Here is a 25,291-nt window from a genome sequence, read left to right on the forward strand (position 1 = left end):
TCATATGTTATCATCAGTTATCCAAATAAATGTTTGGCATTAAAGTAGATAAACCAAGTAAATGCCTGACACACTCCCACCGAAGAAAAATAAAGATAACAAACACACAAAACAGAAAGAAGCCTTCATATGTCATCATAAAACCATAATGTTTTGGAATACCGCCCATTACAGTATGAAATGTGTGGTACCGCCAGCTAACTAGTATGTGGACAAGCCCATTTTAGCGGTACGTATTTATAGTGGGTGTACCGATCAGTATTCCTCATATATCGGTCCATACGGACCCAACTCGACCATTACCAACTGATATGGGTCAGTAATGGTTGGATTTCAACCATATCGGTCTCCTCTCCAGTCAAACTAGGTTCCAACAATCAAATTGACTATTGGACCCTGTTATGGCCTTTTAAAGCCACCACCTTTCTCCATCTCTCATTCACTCTCGCTCACTCTCACTTTCACTCCTCACACCAGTGATTTGAAAAGCGCTAGGCGCCAAAAGGCGCCAAGGTCCAAAAACGCCCGAGGCGCTAGGCGCTCGCCTAAGCGCTTGCCCGAGCGAAGCGAGGCGCTAAAATATAAAAATATATAATATAATTAATAAATATAATTATTTAAAATTTTAAATAAAAATATGCTATTAAATTAAAAAAATCTAAGATACAAAATCACAAAATTAATAACATTAAAATCAAAATAATATATTATTAATCTATTAATGAAAATTAATCATTTCAAAATTCAAATAAACTTAATATTAAGATTTAAGAGTATACTGAGCAGTCTGAGCTTGACGGAGAAAGGAAGCAGCGTCGGCAGCGGCAAGCGGCGGGGGGAAAAGGAAAGGGAGCGGGAGGCGCGAGTAGCGGGAGGGCTTGCGGGAGTCGTGAGCAAAGGGAGGGCTCACGGCAGTTGGGAGGGCTCGCGGGAGGCGCGAGCAGAGGGAAGGCTCGCGGGAGGGCTCGAGGGAGGCGCAAGCAGCGGGAAGGCTCGCGGGAGGGCTCGCAGGAGACGCGAGCAGCGAGAGGGCTCGCAAGAGGCGCAAGCAGCGAGAGGGCTTGCGGGAGGCGCGAGCAGCGGGAAGGCTCACGGGAGGCGCGAGCAGCGACAGCGGCGAGCAGCGTCAGCGGGAGCAACGGTAGCGAGCGACGAGATCGCGATCGCGATCGAGAGCGGCAGCGGCAGCAGGTTAGTGTTGGGTTAGGGTTAGGGTTGGGGTTATATCGGTTTAGTTGGATCGATTGAACCAACTAACAACCGAACCAGACCTAAAATTCTGGTTCGGTCGCCTTGGTTTACCCAGGCGCTCGCCCGAAGCGCCCAGCGCCTGGGCTCGGGCGAGCGCCCAGGCGGCGCCTGTTTGAAGCGCGCCGCCTGGGACATTAGCGAGGCGCTCGGGCCTGGCCTCGCCTCGCCCGAGCGCCTTTTGCAATCACTGCCTCACACTCACTTGTTTAATCTTCTTAATCAATGATTACTGAAAATCTGGCATGAATCAACAATTAAGATATTTGGATTAAAGCTCGGGATCCGACACGAAATAGCATTCCTTGAAAACCACATCAGTTTCCAAAAGAACCACCATTTCCAGAATGGAGTCATAGATGAATGGTGAATGATCTCCATAAATAGTATTATATTTGACGTGGCTGACTTAAATATGAGCAAAGTTTGGTAGAGTGATGGCCTCAATATGGATCAAACCCAAGCCCTCAACATAATGAAAGCAAAATTCACAAGATTGGAATCAAGATTTGCATCAACCAATCAGTTCCACACTGGAGGTTGGAAGGGATATGATGGTATATGGTGCTTGTGGATTACTACTAATAATTTTTCATTAAGCATTTCATGTTATAGTTCTAACTTCTAAGCATGTTCAATCCAAGTTATTTGGTCAGTAGGTCTATTGAGAAACAGGTCATGGTTAAATCAGCCAAGGATGATATAATCACAACACCTAAAGCAACTATGAAAATAATTATAAAAATATTATCATCGTATTTTTGCATCATACTATTCATTTTTAAGCCAAATAATATATATCATTTGGACAAAATCATATAAGTTAACAAGCAACATCATACGATTCACATGTAACCACCTTTTTTTCTATTTGCCAATTATTAGTTAATAATATTTTTCGTATATCATATATCTATGGATTTATAAATGTAAAAAATTAAAAAAAAAATCATATATGGTGACCCATTCAAGCCTTGTCCGTACTAGTGATTTAAAAAGCACTAGGCATCAAAAGGCGCCAAGGTTCAAAAACACCTGAGGCGCTAGGCGCTCGCCCGAGCGAAGCGAGACACTAAAATATAAAAATATATAATATAATTAATAAATATAATTATTTAAAATTTTAAATAAAAATATGCTATTAAATTAAGAAAATCTAAGATATTATGCTATTGAGCTGCTCTGTACACTTGCCATTTATCCTGAAACCTAACAATAATTTCAAATAAATAAAAATTAACAGTATTAAAATCAAAATAATTTATTATTAATCTAATAAATACAAATACATTACCGTTACTAGTAGATTGTTAACAATATACTTTCAAAAGAGAATAAGAAAGAGGAGTGTAAGGGAAGACCGAGGGTACAGCGACAGCGGTAAAAGTGAGCAGCGACAGTGAGAGCGACGAGCTGTAACGGACAAACTTCTTAACAAGATGTTGGATGTAATGCTTATGTCTGTCCGTTGTCTTTTGGCATGTTCATGCCTTGTATAGCAGGTAGAGGGGCGGCCGAAGGCTTATAAGTCTCATTTTAGTTGGGTTGGTGGCCTCTTTAGGCTTGTAAATAAAGGTTGTGTCATGTGGACACGTTCGAGAGCTTTTCGGTCTGTAATGGACCATTTTACCCTTTGTTGTGCAACTATTCAGAGCTTGTAAAGTCTGTTTGTAATTTGCATTGTTTATGAAGTGTTTTTCGGACATGTTTGCTTGTGGATCCCGATTGAGGCGTTCTCTTTAACCCGTTCTCTCTTTTGTTGGTCCTAAGGGACAATGGGAGGCTTCGGGGAGGCTGACCTTTGCGGACGGACGCGCGAGGGTGCCGCACGCCTTAGGCAAAACCAGCTAAGGTCGTGACAATATGGTATCAGAGCCGGACAAGCACTCATAGAAACACTTGACATACAAATGTGGGGGACCTAGCGGGGCTGCATTGAGGGCAGTCAGCAACGCGCGACCGTTTGAGGGAAAACGGGCATGGAGATGTAGGGAAAAGAGTCGCTCAGAGGAGCGAGCATCTGAGATTGGCATTCAGAGGAATGGCCAACCCTTCGCGCAAGAGGCACCACGAGAACAGGCAAGCTTGGAAGAATTTGGAGCGCACAAAGGTTGGGATGGCTGAGTTTGAGCTACGGCTCAACGTTAACAACTATACTTGATGGTGCTCTAGGCAGGCGAGGCGCTTGGCAAGAATGAGACCATCCAAGGTGGAATGAGTTGCTCAACGACCAAAAGAGTTATGCAAAGCTCACAGAGGTGAGGGGAATTGCTAACTCGAAGAATTTGGTACTCATGCATGGGCTTGTATGCGGACGATGGAATGTTCGTGGCCATCCCAAGGCGGCCGAGACTCGGCGCCAATGGAGCATTAAAACTTTCTCTTCGGCATGCAAAGGATACGTCCGTAGAAGGCTGAAGTGTGCAACGAGTTCAGCATGTTGCTAGGCCTTGAGGGGTGCAGTGGTGGCTGTATTGACGTGGAGGCGCAATCTAGCAAGTGCGTTTGCAAGAGGCAGAACAATGCACAGTTTCTTCAGCAGATCGGAGTAGTCCAAGGGGATGGTGGTCTCCGAAACGAAGAGAGATGTTGCTCCAACGGGACAGTTATCTAGGAGGGATAAGTCTCGGCACTCCAGAGGGAGAATCATGTGAGACGGACTTCACATGTTGAGGAGGAGTACCTCACAAACAACAACTTCACGAAGCTCGATGGACTGAGCAAGCGGCGAGGAGTTGTCGCATGATCTCGCTCGAGAGAATACATTGGTGGATGCATTGCGAGATCAAGTGGGGGAGCGACCTAAAGCAACTTATGAAGGTACACTTGGAGTCGATGTGGAGATCGGACTCAAGGGAGGGCTGACCCGTGAAATGGTGGGCGCGAGGGCCACCATCGACTCAATGCAAAAACGAGGAGCGGAGCAACTTGGGTGTAACTTGGCGAAGTACCCAAGTCGCCCGAAGGGAGCCAGCAGAGAAGTTGGAACATGGAGCAGAAGCACAGTGCTTTCCTTAGACAGAGGTCAAAGACATGAACTCTTGCAGAGGCAATGGTAGGATCATGTTGTTCCATGGGTCCTTCATCCTGACGGAGCGGACTCATCTTGCATGGTGCCAAAGACGAAGGGAGCTTCGCGGCACATGCACCTTAACTCGGAAGAGCATTTGATGGAGGAACTAAGGCGACTCAACTTGCGGAGGCGAAGTTGGGTTCAGAAGGCCTTAGCACGGGGCAAGAGGACGCAGAGGCGGGTACTCTTGAAGAATATGCCACAGTGTTGCCATTTGAGTTGCTATGAAGGAAGCAGTGCGCAGCGGAGATTGTGCTGGTAGGGGCAGAGGCCCAGGATCCAGACAATGGTGCACAGATTACAGTGAAGTCGGTGGACTTCGAGAGCTATTAGGCGACGGACTGTCCTAGAGCGGTGCTTCATCTAGGTGTGACCCAGGAGTGGGTGGATGAAGGTCGATTGCCAGAGGAGCGAACAAAATCGAAGGTGGAAGGGACCCTGCGATGTATTGGCAGAGGCCACACATGAAGGGTTCACAATTCGAGTTTATTCCACAAGGATCAGAATGCAATGGAGATGTCCCCAGGAGGCGACATGGTGCAGCGGATCGTGGTGGAACAGTTCGTGGCAATGCGATACACACAATCTGTCCCGTGAGGGATGAGATCATATGGAGGTATGATCGGGAGCTACTGGAAGCTCCACTTCGGTGAACAACACGACGGCAAGAAGGGCTATGGATTCAAGGAGTGAAGGCCATGGTACCGCAGAGGCGGGTCTTCCGGGCGTGCATCGAATTTTGCATCGGATGAAAGCCTTGGTCATCAGCATATGGGGGCTGTGTTCCACCAAGGGAAAAGTTCGAATGCAAGTACCAGTGAGTTCCATGGGAGGGACTTGATCATACAGAGGTATGATCGAAGCAGTTGGAGAGTTGGACTGCTCCAGAGTTCATATTCGCTTAAGGGAGCCCGACAAGTCAGAGGACAAGGTCGAGTAAGCGAACGTTGCTACCAAGGAAGCTAAGGAGAACAGAATCGGTGCAAACTCTACAACGTGATGGCAGAGGCCATGCATGGGAGTTGCAGTCTGTCTTTCCAGCGACCAAACAGACTGCTTGGAGAACACAGAGGTGTTGAAGCAGGGGGTCGAAAGGGGCGAGGAAGCGACGACGAGTCCAGAGGGACTTAGCTACCCAAAATCAAGCATCAGTTAGAATGGAGGTGGACTCAGAGGAGTGCCACGGAGACATCTCTACTGATTGTGAAGAAAAGGGATACAGAGGCGAGGCGACGGATAGTAGGGCCATGGGCATGGCAGCGCCATGGTACCGCAGAGGCGGGACTTCCGTGCAAGTCATTGATCCCTTGCTCTCATGGAGGGAGAGCGCTTGGTCGTGAAAGGGGCCGAGGAGGTGGAGCATGCAGAGGCAATCTCCAAGTACCGAGACAAGGCTGAAGGGCAGAGGCCAAGAAACTTCGTAAGACCGGTGTCAACAAGTTTCTCATCAAGATAGCCGTAAGTGAAGGACTTCGGGTCATGCAAGAGTGCACGACCAAGGAACGAAGCAGGCAGTACGCGGTGCTGTACCTTTGCTACTCAGTGGAGTAGGCGGCAGGGTTGATGGAGAAGACGGTACAATCCCAAAGACGACCTCATCTATCAGAGAATTACTCCACGTTGGGGTGAAAACTTCCCGCATTCCAGAAGTTCGATGGCATTGAGAAGGTGAATCACAGTAGCCAACTCAACGCAAGGAGTGCAAACACTTCAAGTGCTTCAGAAGTGTGAGCAAAGAGCAGGCAAAGACTAGTAACCAGCTCGATGCATGAAGTACAACCTCGAGCAGGCGGGCGAAGTCAAAGTAACCTTTGCCTTCTCAACTCTTAAGAGAATGGGCGAAACCGAGTACCCCAGTTCTCTTATCTATCCAGCAGAGGAGCTCTGCACAAGTTCAAAGACCCTTCGAAGATAATGGAAGACAATAGTTGTCAAATCCTCACCAACGGTGATCAGTGCTACTGAGAGTAGATCGTCCGCTTCATTTCCCAACGAAATGCCAATCGAAAGCGGAAGTGATGCGAACCTACTTGGATGTGACAACTAACTGAAAGAAGAGTCAATGAGCAAATTTTGTGGAGGAAGGACCCAAAACTTCAGAAGTTTGCGAGGCGATGCTCGTTAAAGCTCCAACAAGCATCCACCCAGTTCAAGCAGCATGTGGAAATTTTGAGAGACTGGCGCAGAAAAGATGGTCTTTTCCTTCATTTGGTGGATCCGCAAGAATTGACAAGGATCAACACAACTCAGCCAACCCCCCCAACAGAGTCAGAGTCATTGGTGAGTTGTAGCAGCATGGCGGATTAAAGGGTCGACTACTCAAAAACAGCAGCGTAGAGCAGCTGGGAGTCAGGAGGCGCATTGCAGCTGGAGCGGAAGATTGAAGACTCAGCAAAGGCGAAGAGTTGCAGTGTTCACAAAGGCTTCGACGAGGACGTCGAAGGGATAAGTGGGGGAGAATGTAACGAACAAACTTCTTAACAAGATGTTGGATGTAATGCTTATGTCTGTCCGTTGTCTTTTGGCATGTTCATGCCTTGTATAGCAGGTAGAGGGGCGGCCGAAGGCTTATAAGTCCCATTTTAGTTGGGTTGGTGGCCTCTTTAGGCTTGTAAATAAAGGTTGTGTCATGTGGACACGTTCGAGAGCTTTTCGATCTGTAATGGACCATTTTACCCTTTGTTGTGCAACTATTCAGAGCTTGTAAAGTCTGCTTGTAATTTGCATTGTTTATGAAGTGTTTTTCGGACATGTTTGCTTGTGGATCCCGATTGAGGCGTTCTCTTTAACCCGTTCTCTCTTTTGTTGGTCCTAAGGGACAATGGGAGGCTTCGAGGAGGCTGACCTTTGCGGACGGACGCGCGAGGGTGCCGCACGCCTTAGGCAAAACCAGCTAAGGTCGTGACAGAGCGGCGACAGTGGCAACGGCAGCGACAACGGGAGCAGGAGCGGCGAGCGACGGCAAAGGGAGCGGGAGCGACGAGCTGTCACGGACAAAGTTCTAAACAAGATGTTTGATGTAATAGTTATATATGTCCGTATCTTTCTATTTGTTCATGCTTTGCACAACATGTAAAGGAACGGTCGAAGGCTTAACAGCCCCATTTTAGTTGGGTTTGGTGGCCTTCTTAGGCTTGTAAATAAAGGTCATATCATGTAGACACTTGTGAGAGATATTCGGTCTGTAGTGGACTATTTTGACCCTTTGTTATGCAACTGTTCAGAGCTTATAAAGTCTGTTTGTAATTTGCATTATCTATGAAGTGTTTTCGGAAATGTTTGTTTGTGGATCCCGAGTGAGGCGTTTTCTCTAACCCATTTTTTCTTTTGTATGTCCTAAGGGACCATGGGAGGCTTCGGGGAGGCTAACCTTTGCGAACGGACACACAAGGGTGCCGCACGACTTAGGCAAAACCAGCTAAGTCCATGACAGATGGTATCAGAGCGGGACAAGCACTCACAGAAACACTTAGCATGCAAACATGGGGGACCTAGCGAGGCTGTGTTGAGGGCAGTCAGCACACGCACGACCGTTTGGAGATGTAGGGAAAAGAAGTCGCTCGGAGGAGCGAGCATCTGAGATTGTCATTCAGAGGAATGGCCAACCCTTCACGCAAGAGGCACCACGAGAACAAGCAAGCTTGGAAGAATGCGGAGCGCACAAACGTTGGGATGGCTGAGTTCGAGCTACGGCTTGATGTTGACAACTATACTTGATGGTGCTCAAGGCAAACGAGGCGCTTGGTAAAGGATAAGACCATGCAAGGTGGAATGAGTTGCTCAGCGACCGAAAGAGTTGTGCAAAGCTCACAGAGGTGAGGGGAATTGCTAACTCGAAGAATTCGATACTCATACATGGGCTTGTATACGAACGATGGAATGTTCGCGGCCATCCCAAGGCGACCGAAACTCAGCGCCATAGAGCATTGAAACTTTCTCTTCGGCATGTGATGGATACGTCCGTAGGAGGTTGAAGTGTGCAGCGAGTTCAACATGTCGTTAGGCCTTGAGTGGTGCAGCGGGGGCTGTATTGACGTGGAGTCGCAATCTAGCAAGTGCGTTTGTAAGAGGCAAAACAATGCACAGTTTGCTCAACAAATCGGAGTAGTCCAAGGGGATGGTGGTCTCCGAAACGAAGTGAGATGTTGCTCCAACGGGACAGTTATCCAAGAGGGATAGATCCTGGTTTCTCCAGAGGGAGAATCATGTGCAACAAACCGCACATGTTGAGGAGTACCTCAACAAACAATAACTCCACGAAGCTTAATGGATCGAGAAACGGCGAGGAGTCGTCACATGATCTCGCTTGAGAGAATGTATTGGTGGATGCATTGCGAGATCAAGTGGGGGAGCGACCCAAAGCAACACAAATGAAGGCACATTTAGAGTCGATATGGAGATTGGACTCAAGGGAGGGCTGACCCGGGGAATGGTGGGCGCAAGGGCCACCATCAACTCAATGCAAATACAAGGAACGGAGCAACTTGGGTGTAACTTGACGAAGTACCCAAGCCGCATGAAGGAAGCCAGCATAGAAGATGGAAAATGGAGCGGAGGCACAGTACTTTCCTTGGACAGAGGTCAAGGACATGAACTCTTGCAGAGGCAAGAGCAGGATCATGTTGTTCCATGGGTCCTTCATTCTGACGGAGAGGACTCATCTTGCATAGTGCTAAAGACGGAGGGAGCTTCTAGGCACATGCACCTTATCTCGGAGAAGCATTTGATGGAGGAACTAAGGCGACTCAACTTGCGGAGGCAAAGTTGGGTTCAGAAGGCCTTGGCACGGGGCAAGAGGACGCAGAGGCGAGTATTCTTGAAGAATATGTCACAGTGTTGCCAGTCAAGTTGCCAGGCAGGAAGTGGTGCACAGCGGAGATTGTGCTGGTAGGGGCGGAGGCCCAGGATCCAGGCAATGGTGTACTAATTGCAACGAAGTCGGTGGACTTCGAGAGCTACTAGGCAACAAATTGTCCTAGAGCGGTGCTTCATCTAGGTGTGACCCAAGAGTGGGTGGATGAAGGTCGATTGTCAAAAGAGCGAACAAAATCGAAGGTGGAAGAGATCCTACGATGTATTGGCAGAGGCCACAAATAAAGGGATCACAATTCGAATTCATCCCACAAGGATCAGAATGCAATTGAGATGTCACCAGGAGGCGACATGGTGCAGCGGATCGTGGTGGAACAGTTCGTGGCAATACGATACACACGACATTGTCCCGTGAGGGACTAGATCATACAGAGGTATGATCGGGAGCTACTGGAAGCTCCACTTCGGTGAACAACACGACGGCAAGAAGAGCTATGGATTCAAGGGGTGAAGGTCATGGTACCGCAAAGGCGAGTCTTCCGTGCGTGCATCGAATTTTGCATCGGATAAAAGCCTTGGTCATCAGCATATAGGAACTATGTTCCACCAAGGGAAAAATTCGAATGCAAGTACTAGTAAGTGACATGGGAGGGACTTGATCATGCAGAGGTATGATCGAAGCAGCTGGAGAGTTGGACTACTCCAAAGCCCATATTCGCTTAAGGGAGCCCGACAAGTCAGAGGACAAGATTGAGTAAGCGAACGTTACTACTAAGGAAGCTAAGGAGAACAGAATCGGTGCAAACCCTACAACGTGATGGCAAAGGCCATGCATGGGAGTTGCAGTCTGTCTTTCCATCGATCAAAGGGAGCTGTTTGAAGAACACAGAGGTGTTGAAGCAGGGGGGTCGAAAGGGGCGAGGAAGCGACGACGAGTCCAGAGGGACTTAGCTACCCAAAATCAAGCATCAGTTAGAATGGAGGTGGACTCAGAGGAGTGCCACGGAGACATCTCTACTGATTGTGAAGAAAAGGGATACAGAGGCGAGGCGACGGATAGTAGGGCCATGGGCATGGCAGCGCCATGGTACCGTAGAGGCGGGACTTCCGTGAAAATCATTGATCCCTTGCTCTCATGGAGGGAGAGCGCTTGGTCGTGAAAGGGGCCGAGGAGGTGGAGCATATAGAGGCAAACTCCAAGTACCGAGATAAGGCTAAAGGGTTGAGGCCAAGGAACTTCGTAAGACCGGTGTCAACGAGCTTCTCATTAAGATAGCCGAAAGTGAAGGACTTCGGGTCATGCAAAAGTGCACGACCAAGGAACGAAGCAAGCAGTACGCGGTGCTGTACCTTTGCTACTCAATGGAGTAAGCGGCCGGGTTGATGGAGAAGACGGTACAATCCCAGAGGCGACCAAAACTATTAGAGACTTACTCCAAGTTGGGGTGAAAACTTCCTGCATTCCAGAAGTTCAATGGCATTGAGAAGGTGAATCACAGTAGCTAACTCATTGCAAGGAGTGCAAACACTTCGAGTGCTTCAGAAGTGTGAGCAAAGAGCAGGCGAAGGTCAGTAACCAACCCGATGCATGGAGTATAACCCTCGAGGAGGCAAGCGAAGTCAAGTAACCATTGCCTTCTCAACTCGTAAGAGGAGTGTTGCACTGGTTCAAAGACCCTTCGAAGATAATAGAAGATAATAATTGTCAAATCCTCACCAATCGTGATCAGTGCTATTGAGAGTAGATTATCCGCTTCATTTCCCAACAGAATGCCAATCGAAAGCGAAAGTGATGCGAATCTACTTGGAAGTGATAACTAAATGAAAGAAGAGTTGATGGACATTTTGTGGAGAAAGGACCCAAAACTTCGAAAGTTTACGAGGCGATGCTCGTTAAAGCTCCAACAAGCATCCACCCAGTTCAAACAACATATGGTATTTGAGAGACTAGCGCATAGTAAGGATGATCTTTTCCTTCATCTAGAGGATCCGCAAGAATCAATAAGGATCAACATAACTCAGCCAACTCCACACTAGAGTCAAAGTCATTGGCGAGTTGAAATAGCATAGCGGATCAAAAGTTCGACTACTCAACAATAGCAACGGAGAGCAATTGGGAGCCAAGAGGCGCATTGCAGTTGGAGCAGAAGATTGAAGACTCAGCAAAGGCGAGGAGTTGTAATGTCGGCAAAAGGCTTCGACGAGGATGTCGAAGGAATAAGTGGGGGAGAATGTCACGGTCAAAGTTCTAAACAGGATGTTTGATGTAATACTTATATATGTCTGTGTCTTTCTGTTTGTTCATGCTTTGCACAGCATGTAGAGGAACGATCGAAGGCTTAACGGCCCCATTTTAGTTAGGTTTGGTGGCTTTCTTAGGCTTGTAAATAAAGGTCGTGTCATGTAGACACTTGTGAGAGATATTCGATCTATAATGAACAATTTCGACCCTTTGTTGTGCAACTGTTCAGAGCTTGTAAAGTCTATTTGTAATTTTCATTGTCTATGAAGTGTTTTCGGAAATGTTTGCTTGTGGATCCCGAGTAAGGCGTTTTCTCTAACCCGTTTTATCTTTTGTAGTTCCTAAGGGACCATGGGAGGTTTCGGGGAGACTGACCTTTGCAGACGGACACACAAGGGTGCCGCACGACTTTGGCAAAACTAGCTAAGTCCGTGATAGAGCGGCGACAGCGGTAGCGACGAGCGAAGACAACAGCAACGAGCAACGGCAGCGACAGCGTGAACGGCGAGCAGGGTTAGGGTTAGGCAGCGACAGTTGATATCGGTGCTTTAGTTGGTTCGATTGAACCAACTAAAGCACCGGAGACCGAACCAAACCTAACACGCTGGTTCGGTCACCTGGTTTAACCCAAGCGCTCGCCCGAAGCGCCCGGCACCTAAGCTCGAGCGAGCGCCCAGGCGACGCCTCTTTGAAGCGCATCGCCTGGAAATGAAGCGAGGCACTCGGGCCCCGCCTCGCCTCGCCCGAGCGCCTAGGAAAGCGCCCAAGTGCCTATTGAAATCACTGGTCCGAACCATCTTTTCTTTTTCTCTCTTGGTAAAGAGAAAAAAAGCTTATTTAACCAGCCATAATACCAATCTTTTCTTTTTCTCTCTTGGGCCCCAGACAAATCTTCTCTTCCATTTTGGCCAAGGACGATCAAATCTGATAGGGATACCAACATATCATCCTCCTCTCATCTCTTTCGCATCCTTTACCCCTAATAGTGCTAACCCTTTCCAATCATCAGCACAAGTTCCTTAAAGGAATCAGCTTTTATCCACAAGAATCTGACAAAGATTCTACAACCATCTTATCTAGGTGAGTTCCAATAGATTCTAGCCATCTTCACCAGCAATTTGAGAATGGATCCAAAGTCCACACGATCAAGATTTCTCAGATTGAAAGGGACAAACTGTGCCCAAAACTCCCAGTCTGCTGATACCAATCTATCTTAAGTTATTCTGAAAACTACAAATGAAGTTTCTCACATAAAGCCCAAAAACCTTTATTTCCAAGGAGTCTTCACCTTTCAATTTTGCCTAGATAGTGATTCTTACTGTTGAATATTTTCTCAACCATGTAATGATTTTTAGCTCAAAGTTCTCTATTTTTTCTTAATTTTCATTATCCATTTATTTAATATTTTGGGATTTTCAAAATCTTTCCTATGTATGAATTTTTAGAAAATGTGTTCATCATGAAGATGATTAATGAATCTGGTCTTGCCAAGCTGATCAGATCTTGATCATGAAACCCATGGCTAATTTTAATTTCAATCTCGATCCCTCAAACCTTGGTCAGGCAAGTACAACTGAAAAATAAGAAAGTATGTGGGTTCAAGGATACAAAAGAAAAATGGCAAATAAAGACGTAATTTGAAGAAGAAATTTTGCAGTCTAAGGATTGCCTCTTGTGCAACAAAGCATGTCAGTAACTAGAATCAGACATGCTGTTTATGCTTGCAGGGACACTATTTTATGCTCATAACAATCCATGATGATCATTTGCACCAACTTACACATGAGACAAATCTTAGAAGAAATGCATCTTCTGCCACTATCCTGGTAACCTAAATTCTTTGGATTAAGTCAATCCAGCCAGCACAGCAGCCTTTCAAGATGCATCAGAGACTACTGTTTAACAGCATATCATAAGAATGTGACAAACAATGAAGAACTTTCTAGCAACAGAAACAAAAAATAAAATAGTAGAGCAAGCATAGTATTTTAAGGATAAGAATCAGATTAATCTAAAGTGAAATAAAAGCAGGTAAAGCGAGGCACTTACCATCACCAACTACAGTAAAGTTCAGATATTGGCCAACATGAAGAACCGGATTCCTAGGATACAATTGTGCACCAACTGATACCTGGCGAGGTTGATATTCTCAGTTCAAATTTAACACTAAAATTGGAATATTGGAGCTTGTGCAAAGCACCAATCCATAAAAGTCAAGCTACTTGACTAATCTTCATGATGAAAACGACTAAGCCAAAGATATTTTCAAGTGAACTTGGTTCTTCCAAACCAAAGAGTTCAACAAATATGTTCAAGCAAGAGAAAAAGAAACTAGTTTGACTTCCAAAACCAGTGTTTGGAAATTGAGGCTGGCTGCTGTTATTTTCTATCAATTTGATAGCATAAGCAAATCAATACCAGAATGAAGTCCGCATTTCTTGGGTTCCTATTGATGGATATCCGCACAAGAGCATTACCAGGTTTCTTTGCCTACATGATAAGGAAACAAACACCAAGGAAAAAAAAGAGGAGAATCAACCAGGAAGTCAATCATGGAGGATACAAAAATTGACACTGTTGAATGCTCTGTTGTGAACAATCAGAACAAGCCTAGACCAAGCCATCTAGTATAAAATAATAAAATATCTTGAATGTGATAGTAAAAGAGAGCTGACATACCTCTATAAGGACATGTTCATTGCCATGTGTACTGTTATTATCCTTTGATGACATGAAAATAGAGAGGACATCAGGATGATTAGTCTCAACTTCCAGTGGAACCACACCATGTGCTTCAGCAAAAGGATAACCTAAAATGGAACATTAAGTAGAAAATGACAGATCCAGCCTCAAGTTCTAAGAATAGACTAGGTACTTCAGTTAAGCTGTGGGTAAAGTACCTAAATAATCTGAGTACCCAATATCTAACTCAAGTTTAGAATTGACGGCAAGATAGGCAACATGTAACAAAGCTTCTGTTGTAGTTACCCATACTTGTGACACCTGAGCAATAAAGAACACATTAATTTGCCTAAAATAGCTTACTCTACAAGCTAATACAAGACTTGCAAGTAGCAAAAATTAGAAAGAATATATTTAACGAACATCGATATGTTTGCAAATGATAACTAACTAAGCAAGACATGTCACAGATAAGCTATACAAGGGAAAAATGGCCTTTCACAAGGTAAAAAGGTAAATATCCAACAAAAGAAATAAAGCACAATGTTGTATTATTGTACTAATGACCAAGTTATTGGAAATCAAGATAAATAACCAAAAACTATACTTAAGTTTCAGCATATGAAGGGATGGGCAAAAGAGGAAAAACAATAATGAATATGTAAATTAGTGGAGTAAAACAGAAAGTTATATGTGAAGGAGATATGATTTGCTTTAGCTTTCTTAAGATTTAAGACAATGTACAGATGATATGGACAGATGAAAAACATAGATGAAAGCAAAAATGAAGTTAAGAGGCAAAGTTGAATAATAAAATATAAATATTAGTACTACAAGAATTGTTGTGTTGGATATTGAAAGACTCAATGGCTTGATGCAGACACCAAACACAGTAAAATTTTATATCATATTTCCAGAAAGATAATGCCATGCCTTCATGGATTTTTAATCTAAATTTCTATTGGAGACACTTGTAGAATATGGCTGGTCTCTTTGACAAGTCACTTTGTTTGCATTAACTGCAATTTTCCAAACTCGAATAAAGCTTAAGATATTGATATAACTATTTGAAGATATGATGAAACTATAGCACTGGGAGTCGTCCGGAATTTCCAGGTAAATTGCAACTTAACTAAGGTGAAATGTTCTTTTAGTATCCCTAAAAGACCTACAAGAAGGACCAATTCTAACAAAGAAAAAATTTTCATGTGGTATGCTATTAACAGTAGAATATTAATAAAATACTGCACTGCACCAACCACACCAAACAATTTTTTGGTTTTTCTTATTGTTGTGCTAAGCAAGGATTTAAATCTCAGCCAATATCAGTTTTGGTGTCCAATCGGGCTAGTGTGATACGAGCCTACCAGATTGTAAGGTTTTTAATTTTGAATGAAACCGCCTAGTATATGTATCAGTCTGCCAGCAAACCAGTACGCAGACGTCCGCTACCGTCGATTGGGGCTGTTTCCCCCCGTTACTACACGAAATCGGTCGGTAACGATTGATTTCAATTGTCGCTGCCTGCTACGGGGTAGGATTAGCCGAGGGAGAAGGAAGAAGAGGGAGAAAAAAATGGAGAACCTGGAAATTCGACGTCGCTCTCCCTCAACGATCGTAACCCATCGCCACCCTCCCTCGCCAAACGCCATAGATGAGATGTCGCCTCCTCCTCGTCTAAGGCGACGAGGCCTCAACGTCGTCAACGACTTCTCATTCGCACTGTCACAGACTTAACTGGAATTGCCTAAGTCGTAAGGCACCCTTGCGGCCAAGACGCGAACTTAGCTCGAGTTGCCTAAGTCGCGAAGCACCCTTGTGCCAACTTCTCAGACCTAGTTGGGATTGCCTAAGTCAGGAGGCGCCCTCGTCCACGCTTGTTGGTAGTTGTTGATGATTGCTTCTTCATGTTGTAGGGCGTCTACGGGCTCCCAACTGGCTTCAGTTCGGGGAAGCTTTCGCCACTTCACCAAGTATTCAGTCTGCTCAGCTCCATTGGGTAGCTTTATCTTGCGATCCACCAGAATGGTTTCAACTTGCTTCTCGTAAGAGGCTCTGGTGGGGAGTAGCCGAGTTGGAACACTTCGGGAAGCATCTTGCGGATCTGAGTGGTAGGCTTTCAAGTTGCCGATAGCTGCAACCTGTAGGAGACGTTGCCCACCCTACTAATAATTGGGAAGGGCCCTTCATACTTACGCATCAATCCTTTGTGTACTTTGTTCCTAAAGAATTGCAGTAGAAGGCCCTCCACATCAGACCATGCGACTCCTCATCGTCACTGCTAGATTCTGAACTGCTTGAACTAAGGGCGACAGCTTTGCCCTTGTCTGATTTGGGGGGTGGATGAAAGCTATTAAAGCATTGAATGTATGTTTTTATGAGCACTCCCTCACCATGTACGGCCCTCCGCACAAGAAGCATCCGCCAGGTTTTGGAGCCTTGCCTTTTGAGCTTGGCCCTTTGTGGGATCTCTTCTTCCTTTGTTCGCCTCCGGGCTCCTTCCCTCGAGAATATTTTGGAGGATGATTTCCTGAAGATTGTTTCCTTTTTCCCGGGTCCTCAGAGGAAACAAAGTCGATGAGCCTTTCTACGACAACAATTGCCCCGATCACATCGGTGACATTTCTTCGATGCAGTTCTTATTGAGCTCATGGCTTCAGACTATCGAGGAAGCTGAACAACTTATCCTTTTCGGACATGTCCTGTATGTCCAGCATTAGTGCAGAAAATTGCTTCACATAGTCTCGAATGGAAGTACTTTGGCGGAGTTGTCTCAACTTCCTTCTTGCGACGAGCTCTGTGTTCTCCGATAGGAACTGAGTTCTCAACTCCCGCTTCAAGTCCTCCCATGTGTCCACTCGACACCAACCTTGTTGGATCTCCTCCCAACGAGTTCGCCACCAAAGTTTTGCATCTCCGTTCAGATACATGGTTGCAATAGGAACTTTGGTTTCTTCAAAATCAGGTCTCGTAGCTCGAAAGTATTGTTTCATGTCGAACGAGAAATTCTCGAGCTCTTTAGTATTCTGGCACCTCCATAACAATGCGGCTCGGGTGCCCTCAAGTTTTGTGACGGCAGAACGCGGGTGTTGCTTCCTCCCGCATTCAGTGCCCTTGTGAGCATGGTCACCCTGGAAGTAAGTTCTACCACGACTTCCTATAGATGTTGCACGGAGTCTTTAGTGTCGTCCAACAGTCGATCGACTAAGGCCTCGACCTTGTCGTTTCGGGATTCGGCTTCTTCTTGCGAGCTCTCTACCCCAAGAAGCCTTCGTTGGCCTTGGTAGAGTTCCTCCAAGCTCGCTTCAAGAACGTCCAAGCGGGTTTCCGCCGCTATAAGTATCTCCTTATGGTTCTTCTTCCTTGTTGGCGCTTCAAATTGTGCCTCCTCCGTTCGCGGAGAGTAACAATTTCTTGCTCATCATGCTCACTATCATGATCCTCCAAAGCGACTCCAACGACATGAGAGCGAGTTTGCACTTGCGGCCCACCTGCGGCTGCTTAGGGCAAAGGCCCGATTTGCCTTGCCTTTCTTGATTCGCCACGATCCTTTGCCATGGCGAAATTACGAAGTTCCTTCGCTGCTTGCTCGAATTGCTTGCCCGCACTGATACCACAATGTCACTTACTTAGCTGAAATTGTCTAAGTCATGAGGCACCCTTGCAGCCAAGACGCGAGCTTAGCTTGAGTTGCCTAAGTCGCGAAGCACCCTTGCACCAACTTCTCGGACGTAGCTGGGAGTGCCTAAGTCAGGAGGCGCCCTTGCGACATACGCGTCCGCAAAGGGTCAGCCTAGTTGCAACCTCGTACAGGTCTCGAAGGACCTATAAAATAGAAAGTTGATTAGATTGAAAACGAGCGACAGACAAGTCCCGACGTCTCGTATAGAGGGAAGCTTTACAAGCAATTCAACAAGCACCTTGTGTGCACAGGAGAAAAGAGTAGGGAATCAAGGACTTTAGAAGGTAGAACGAACAATTACAAGTCCACAAACAACTGCTCACCGGGTGTCGGGCATGAAGGCAAGTTCCCGTCAAGTTAATGTGCGAACTTATGACGAGTTTTTCAACGCCCGACAATATACCGAAGCCCTATCCAGCCCTGTGCCACCCGAGGGGTTCCAGGGTGCTGAGCCATTGTTTCGCGTGCAGCTGCGACTTGTAGAAAACAAGTTGTGGCACGTGAAAACAGAGCTGTTTTGGGCAGTTCGGCCCGACGCGACGAGCGGTCGCACTGCAGCGCTGCAACCTGTTCTAACATGCATTTTTACAAGCAAACCACACAAAACTAAGGCAAAACATGCTGCTATGTCTAGGTACAAGCATGCAAAAGCGACGAACAGTTCGTCGTACGAAGTTGTTAGGGGTGCGTGACGACCGTTCATGACAGCACAGGGAGACGCCTCGACGACATCGCCGAGGCTTCGTGGGGAGAAGAAAACAAGGTTTCTTCTCCCCACGCGGGGAGAAGAAACGAGACAACGTCGCCTCAATGACGTCGTCCTTGTTTTTATTTTTTTCTTTTTTATTATATATATACTGAACGGTAAGCCAAAGCGTACTGCTCAGTATACTCATACCGTATTGTATTGAGCTAAGCACGATGCTCTGGTATGGTGCGAAATTGCAAACCTTGCCAGATTATATCACCAAAACAAGGAAATAAATGAAAATCTAATACCAACTGGTACCAAGTACACCATTCCAACAGGTAGAATACTGGTCCATGATTGAACTGGCAAATGCTGGTCAGTACATGCTAGTCTTGGCAGTATTTAATTGATTCCTTGGCACTGAAGCATACTACAACACATGATCAATATGAACTAGTTTTTATTACTGGTACCATTTTGTCAAACCTAGATAAAATATAAGAATTAACTCATGGAAGACGTTTTATTTTACTAGAAAAATGAAGGAACAATTCTAATTGTGGTTTCTACAGTAATCCCTAAGAATTAATCAATTATATTCTTCAAAAGTGCCCTTAGATGAAACTAGTTTGGAGTAGGATTTTTTTTCTAGTAAAAAAAATTATATCCTTGTAAGATTTCCTACATCTAAGACACTTAGAGGAAAGGGAAATGAAACAAGAATGAAGCTTATGTAAGATTATATCTGCTAAGGAATTTAGGGAAGAAAATAATAGAATTACCAGCACAATTCATTTAGGCACATCAGAGGCTTTATCAATAATGTGTTACGCTGCATGTACAATGAGAAACAGGCAAGTGCTTGCTAGCAGCTTAACAAATGGTTAGATGAATTCACAATTGATCAAACAGCACGCATGGTACTTCAAATGATTTCCAATAGCAGTAAAGATAAAGAGTAATAGTTTCTGTTAGTAACATTGGTAGCTACTCTAGTATTTCCACTTTTCATACAATCACCATGTGCCAGGTTTTTGATAATTTGGAACTCACATATTAACTATCAGCTATATATTCTAAGATACTCATGCTGATAAAAGAGAAGCTAGCTTAGAACATTGATCCAGCAGTCGATGATTCAACATTTGCTCCAGAAAGGGTGAGACCACAGAAAAAAAATTTAGAGGATGCAGACCAGAAACAGTAATATAAATATACAAACAGAACAGAAATTTCATTATTACAGATGCTGCTCAAAGACTGAGACTCTTAATTCAGGCATAGTTTGGAACACAACTAACCTCAGCAACCTTTATACAACATGCAATTTCTGCTCTTCCAGTTGCATGGTCATTTGCCTGGATACAAATGTTTTCTTTGCTTTGCTTTGTTCTAATTTTACCTCCGTCAATAGTCATACCTTCCTGTTTCAGAACATCATTCCTTCCACATACCCTAAGGATAGAATATGTAATACTTTTCCGGGAGTCTAATTGTCCATATGAATCTGATAATCTAGGCAAAATCTCCGATGTCATGTAAAAGGGCGGCAAGATCCAAGTAATGGGTATTCCGAGGGCTAGAGGAGGACTAGGTACCACTTCCAACGACTTTGATGCAGTGTAAGATAATTGTTGAGGAGAACCAGATAACACAACATCACACGACATAAAAATGGATACTTCTGATCTGCCAGCAGATCTGGTTCACAGACACAGAACTATATAAATGCATGCACTAAAGATATTTGCATCGTACTTACAGGAATACATTCTGCATGCATTTTTCAGCATGCGTTCAATAAATTTCTGCAGTATCATACATCATGAAAACAAAAACAAAAACAATTCAGGAACATGAACTGTAACAAAAGTTGTTCACCAAATCTATATTAAACATTTACACTAACAGCTACAAAATCAATAAGTTGGAGTGCAGATGAGTAACTATAAGTTGGTTGCAATCCTTGTAATATCAATCTAAATAAAGAATAATAATGATAATGTATATTGTATATTGTTATATTATAGGAAGTTAGTCGACATAGATCTTACCTAGATGACAGGATTATGATTTAGCTTAAATTTGTGCATCTATAAAGGCCAAACAGCTAAAAAAAACACAATTAAAAACAAACAAAAAATATATTGAGTTTCAAGGTTTTCAGCATCGATCTCTTGTAGACCCTCAAGTTTATAATATCCAGTGCTCAAAATTAGTACTCTTTTCAACATCAATATAGACCAAAAAATTAATGTTATAATTTAATAACAAACTAAATCATTCTTATTTTTAGCTAAAATTTGTATAATGTTTAAAATATTGTGATATGTATATGTCCTATGAACCATTACAAGTGGTCCTAGCCTCCTTAATCTGTCAGGCAGAGGATAATTGTATAATGTTTAAAATATTGTATAATGTCCTATGAACCATACAAGTGGTCCTAGCCTCCTTAATTTGTATAATGTTTAAAATATTGTGATATGTAAATTGTGTAGTTTCACAAACGACAACATCTAGTGGTTGCAAACGTAATTGGTCAACGTTTGCATTGATTCACACGAAGGTCCACAACAAACTCTCCTACAGACGGTTAAAGAAACTGGTATATGTCCATTATAACATGCGACTAAGATTGCGATGTGCTGAGCTGGATAAGGAGCCAGAGGAACCAAATATTGATCCCATCGACCTCCAATTCTACAACGAAAATTCAGAGCCGATGTTAGATTGGGTTGAAGCAGCAGAGAACCAAGAGGATCCTCTACTTGATGAGGCGAGAGATCCTCAGCGTCCTTCACATTTTATCACCGAGGCAATAAAAGAAGAAGAAGCACAACCCCAACAGGTGAAAAATCCCCCTAGATCACAACGTGGCAGGAGTCGAACAACATCGAGTCAAACTGCTCGAGGAACTACAGACACCCAACGATCATAATCGTCCGCCCAACGTGCAAAAGCAAAGGGGGAGGTAGTACCATCAGTCACATTGTTGGAAAGAATCGAGTCGGGCGACGAGACACCTTCACAATCACATTCAGCAACTCGCTCGGTCCAGATACATGACAGCAACACGGACAGTAGTGCCTCAACGGATGATGGCGATAATGTCGGGCAATCGTTGGTCTCGTCTACCTAACTTGAGGGTGGTACATAAACCGAGGAGCAATATTTTACACATGCCATCCAAGATTCAAATCATGGAACTCAACAAGGTACTGGACAAGTTTATGCGCGAAAGGAGAAGGGAAAGGCAGTGGATGAATTTGAGCAGATGCGATAGAGCCTACATGATGTAGACACAGAAAGAAGCTCATCGTATTCACAATCGTCATATTATGGAGAATTATATGGACAACAACAGTACGGTGATAGTTGGTCATCCTTCTCTGAGCAACAGTATAGTACAAAGCAGCAGATCAGTAGCGAAAGTAGAAGCTCTGACATTCACCAATATATTCCTCAGGAGCTGCCTCGGACAATTGTGATTCATGACGATCAGCCTACAATCATCACCACATTGATGCATCAATGGAATACGGTGTGTCAATACACTATGTCGTAGGATCAATTTCCTGATTGGGTCCAACAAACATATCATATTGATATGCAGATGTATAGGATCGAGGACCCCGATCCACCACTCGTGGAGGTCAATCGTTTGTTTTAGTGGTAAAATCAGCAATCAAGTATATCTACATATATGATTATTTAATTTATTTGAATTTTAGAGTTTATATTGTAACAAAATAATCTAACAATTCAAATGATTTTTCTGTAGATATTTCAATATTTACATAAGGACAATCCGTAATGGACTGAAATACGAACCTTGCACAATACTATTCCTCAAAGACTGAAAAAAATATGTGATACTATTCTTACCTAATTTACATTGATTTTGCTAAACTTATACTATTACTATATTTATTTCTAACTTAGAAACCCTATCCTAACTTTTTTTTTTTACTTTCAGGTATTTTCAGAGGATTTTACACCTAAATTAGGCATACCGCTCGGTACATGGCACCATACCGTACCAAGCCAAGCTCGAAACCTCGATACGGTACGATATTTCAATCCTTGCATTCACCACCGCTTACCTCCCCAAGAGGCTTCCGCCTCTCTTCTCTTCCGTCACAGCTTCCTCTTCTTCCTTCTTCCACCATGACCTTCTCTTCTTGCTTCCCCTTCCTCTGCCACCTCTTCTTCCTTACTCTTCGTTTTTCCTCTTTCCTCCTCTTCCTCCACTGTACCTTCTTCTTCTTCATTTTCGAAACACCAGTACTAGTGTACCATATCATGTATCGATACATAGGTACCAACGGATATGTATCAGTTCAACCAGGGACTGATACGGGTTCGTATGCGATACAAGAACCCTTGCTTTTGAACCTATTCTTTAACTAAGTATTGACAAATCATCCATATATAGATCAGTTACAACTTGTATCTACTGAGTCTTGCCTAGTTCCTATTGTATTGGCTGCATCAAAGGGGTAGAACCGAAGCCAATAATTATGTAATGTCAGGTCAATACAGAAGTAATGGACAAAACGTCGAGTCTAAGAATCAGAAATATATAAAAACCACTTTGTTATTATATCCCAATATTTGTGCTATTTGTGAAACCATGCTACAAAAACAAAAAATTCTGACTGAAATTCTGATATTACAATAGGAAGTTGAGAACCATTTTTCAGTTAGGATAAGAAGTTCTCAAGTTCTTTGTGACACATAAATATGGATCTAAAGGGAGTTACAAATTCATGATGAATTCCTAATAGCAAAAAGAAACTGCTTTACTAAAAATTAGTTCATCTCACCATTCATAGTTTTGTACATCTCTTCTTCCAAGCTCCAGGTTTCAGCAAATCCACAATCAGATAAGTATCATAGACTCACAGTATTGCTGTATAAATGATAATCACTTAGCAAGGACTTTTTCAAAATGTCCTATGCTTTAATTATAGAAAGAATTAAAGAACCAATCCCTCCTTAAGTTACTTTTCATAGAATAGAACTAAATATGGAAATTATTATACAACAACTTTTTATTCATTTTCGGTTGTTCTGGACCTTCTGGTTTCAGTATAGCATAAGCAGGTACCAGAATGGGAAAGGAAACTTGGAGATACGGAACAATATACTTGAGGTTTATTATAGTATACTTTTACAAAATTAGATTCATGCAATAATTTAATATATTGAATGCAACCTTGCAACTTTGTCAAGTATAAGACCCAATCTGTGGTTGAATTAGACAATCTGCTTTTACCAGCAAAAGTCAACTTTTATATATCAATATAATGATTATGTAGTTAAAGTATAAAATGGGCTGAAAGGTTGATTACCATATAAGAAACTAGCCAAAAGAGTGTACCATTGGAGAAAAAAGGGTTCAAGTCATGGAAACAGCCCCCCACCTATAGGCTTCACAAAGTGATTTTATCAGGACCCCACAATAGCAGGAGCCTCATGCACTTGGTAGCACCGCAGATTTGAAGGGAATAAACCAACTATTCCCTTTATTTGGAGTTCATGATAAGTGTATTCCAAAAATATAAACTTCTTGAACTAATCGCATTGGCATCCAAGTCAAAGTGAGTACCTTCCAGTCAAAACATTAATAAATGCACCATCACTGTCAACTGAATGGCATGGATAACCATCTTGCTCACAACTGTCTATTCGAAAGCTAAGCACCTAGCATACAGGATAAGGGCATCAGTATACCATCATAAAGCATAAACAAACACCAAGCAATTCAGTGAAAAAATCACCTTCTCGTTCCCTATTGTCCATTTGTACTCTTGACAGACCTCATAAAAAGAAAATAAGTCTCCCTGTTTAAGCATTGATGAATTAGTAACAGCTGATCACATTAAAAAAAAAGTAGCATGCTTGTTCAGGTTCACATGCCTCAGGGAAAGATGGAAAGACTGGCATCTTGCAACCAACACAAAGTTGGTCGCTTTGCAGATTCAAACCCATTGCTGGTGGAATTCCAACTTCAATTTTTGCATAAGCTTCACATATCAAGGAATCCCCATTCCCATAAACAGCTGCACGGACAGTCTAACAGTGGGAGTGTAATTCATTATAATTGATTTATTTAGCATAGAAACACAATATTCTAATCTACCACATAAAGTAATAAAGTCGGTTTTTAATTAACAAAGTGACACGGATGAGTTGAACAAAAAACATAATCAACAAAAGATCCATAATGAAAAAAAAAAAATACTACTTATCACTTACAGCATTTCCTATGGATTTAGCAAAAAGCTTTCCTGAAGGTTTCTGAACAACAACAATTTCCTCATGCAGGCTGGTGAACTCAACAAAAGCTCCAATTCTCGGGCCATCTTTCACAGTCAGCTAAAAAACAGTTAGAGATTGTTATGCAGCTAATCAACATACTAGAGCACATAAATATGATGTTACATAACTAAAAACTGTTATGCTTGAATTGTGCTGCTTCTGTGCCATGAGTTTCACAAGAGAAAACAGTAAGCTGCAGAGGACAGATGTTTGCTCCACATTCCATACCACAGCATAACATTGGGGCAAGAAGTTATAGCAAAGGCATTCATGACATGGAATGGGCAAAATATTGACACTCCCACATGCAAACTTATTATTTATAGTTATAGCAAAGGCAAGAAGTTGCATCCTTGGACTAGATAGTAAATGAATGACTACAAAGATATTACCAAGTAAGAGACACCAGGTAGAAGGTAAAGATATTCAGGATGCAGGCGTAATGGTCCATATACTTCCACTTTAACAAATTGACTAACGATTTCATAACCTGATTGTTGACTGACACTGACCTGAAATTAAATATCTCATCAG

General features: G+C 43.5%; 1 protein-coding gene across 4 annotated transcripts in view; it reads right to left on the reverse strand.

Moving 5' to 3' along the window:
• LOC135584025 (nuclear pore complex protein GP210-like) overlaps positions 1 to 25,291 on the reverse strand; it is a 52,551-nt gene that overhangs the window by 5,207 nt on the left and 22,053 nt on the right. For 3 of the 4 annotated variants that reach the window (XM_065144933.1, XM_065144931.1, XM_065144932.1), the window contains 10 exons: positions 25,150 to 25,269; positions 24,695 to 24,814; positions 24,356 to 24,511; positions 24,217 to 24,279; positions 24,045 to 24,139; positions 19,732 to 20,131; positions 14,276 to 14,378; positions 14,055 to 14,185; positions 13,794 to 13,865; positions 13,425 to 13,506 (listed from right to left, as the gene is read on the reverse strand). In XM_065144933.1, the coding sequence (XP_065001005.1) occupies positions 13,425 to 13,506; positions 13,794 to 13,865; positions 14,055 to 14,185; positions 14,276 to 14,378; positions 19,732 to 20,131; positions 24,045 to 24,139; positions 24,217 to 24,279; positions 24,356 to 24,511; positions 24,695 to 24,814; positions 25,150 to 25,269 (1,342 nt within the window). Of the gene's footprint in view, positions 1 to 13,424; positions 13,507 to 13,793; positions 13,866 to 14,054; positions 14,186 to 14,275; positions 14,379 to 19,731; positions 20,132 to 24,044; positions 24,140 to 24,216; positions 24,280 to 24,351; positions 24,512 to 24,694; positions 24,815 to 25,149; positions 25,270 to 25,291 lie in introns of all 4 variants that reach the window. The other variant, XM_065144934.1, reaches the window with a different exon arrangement.

This window comes from Musa acuminata, chromosome BXJ3-4 (assembly GCF_036884655.1).
Source record: "Musa acuminata AAA Group cultivar baxijiao chromosome BXJ3-4, Cavendish_Baxijiao_AAA, whole genome shotgun sequence".
Classification (NCBI taxonomy): Eukaryota; Viridiplantae; Streptophyta; class Magnoliopsida; order Zingiberales; family Musaceae; genus Musa; species Musa acuminata.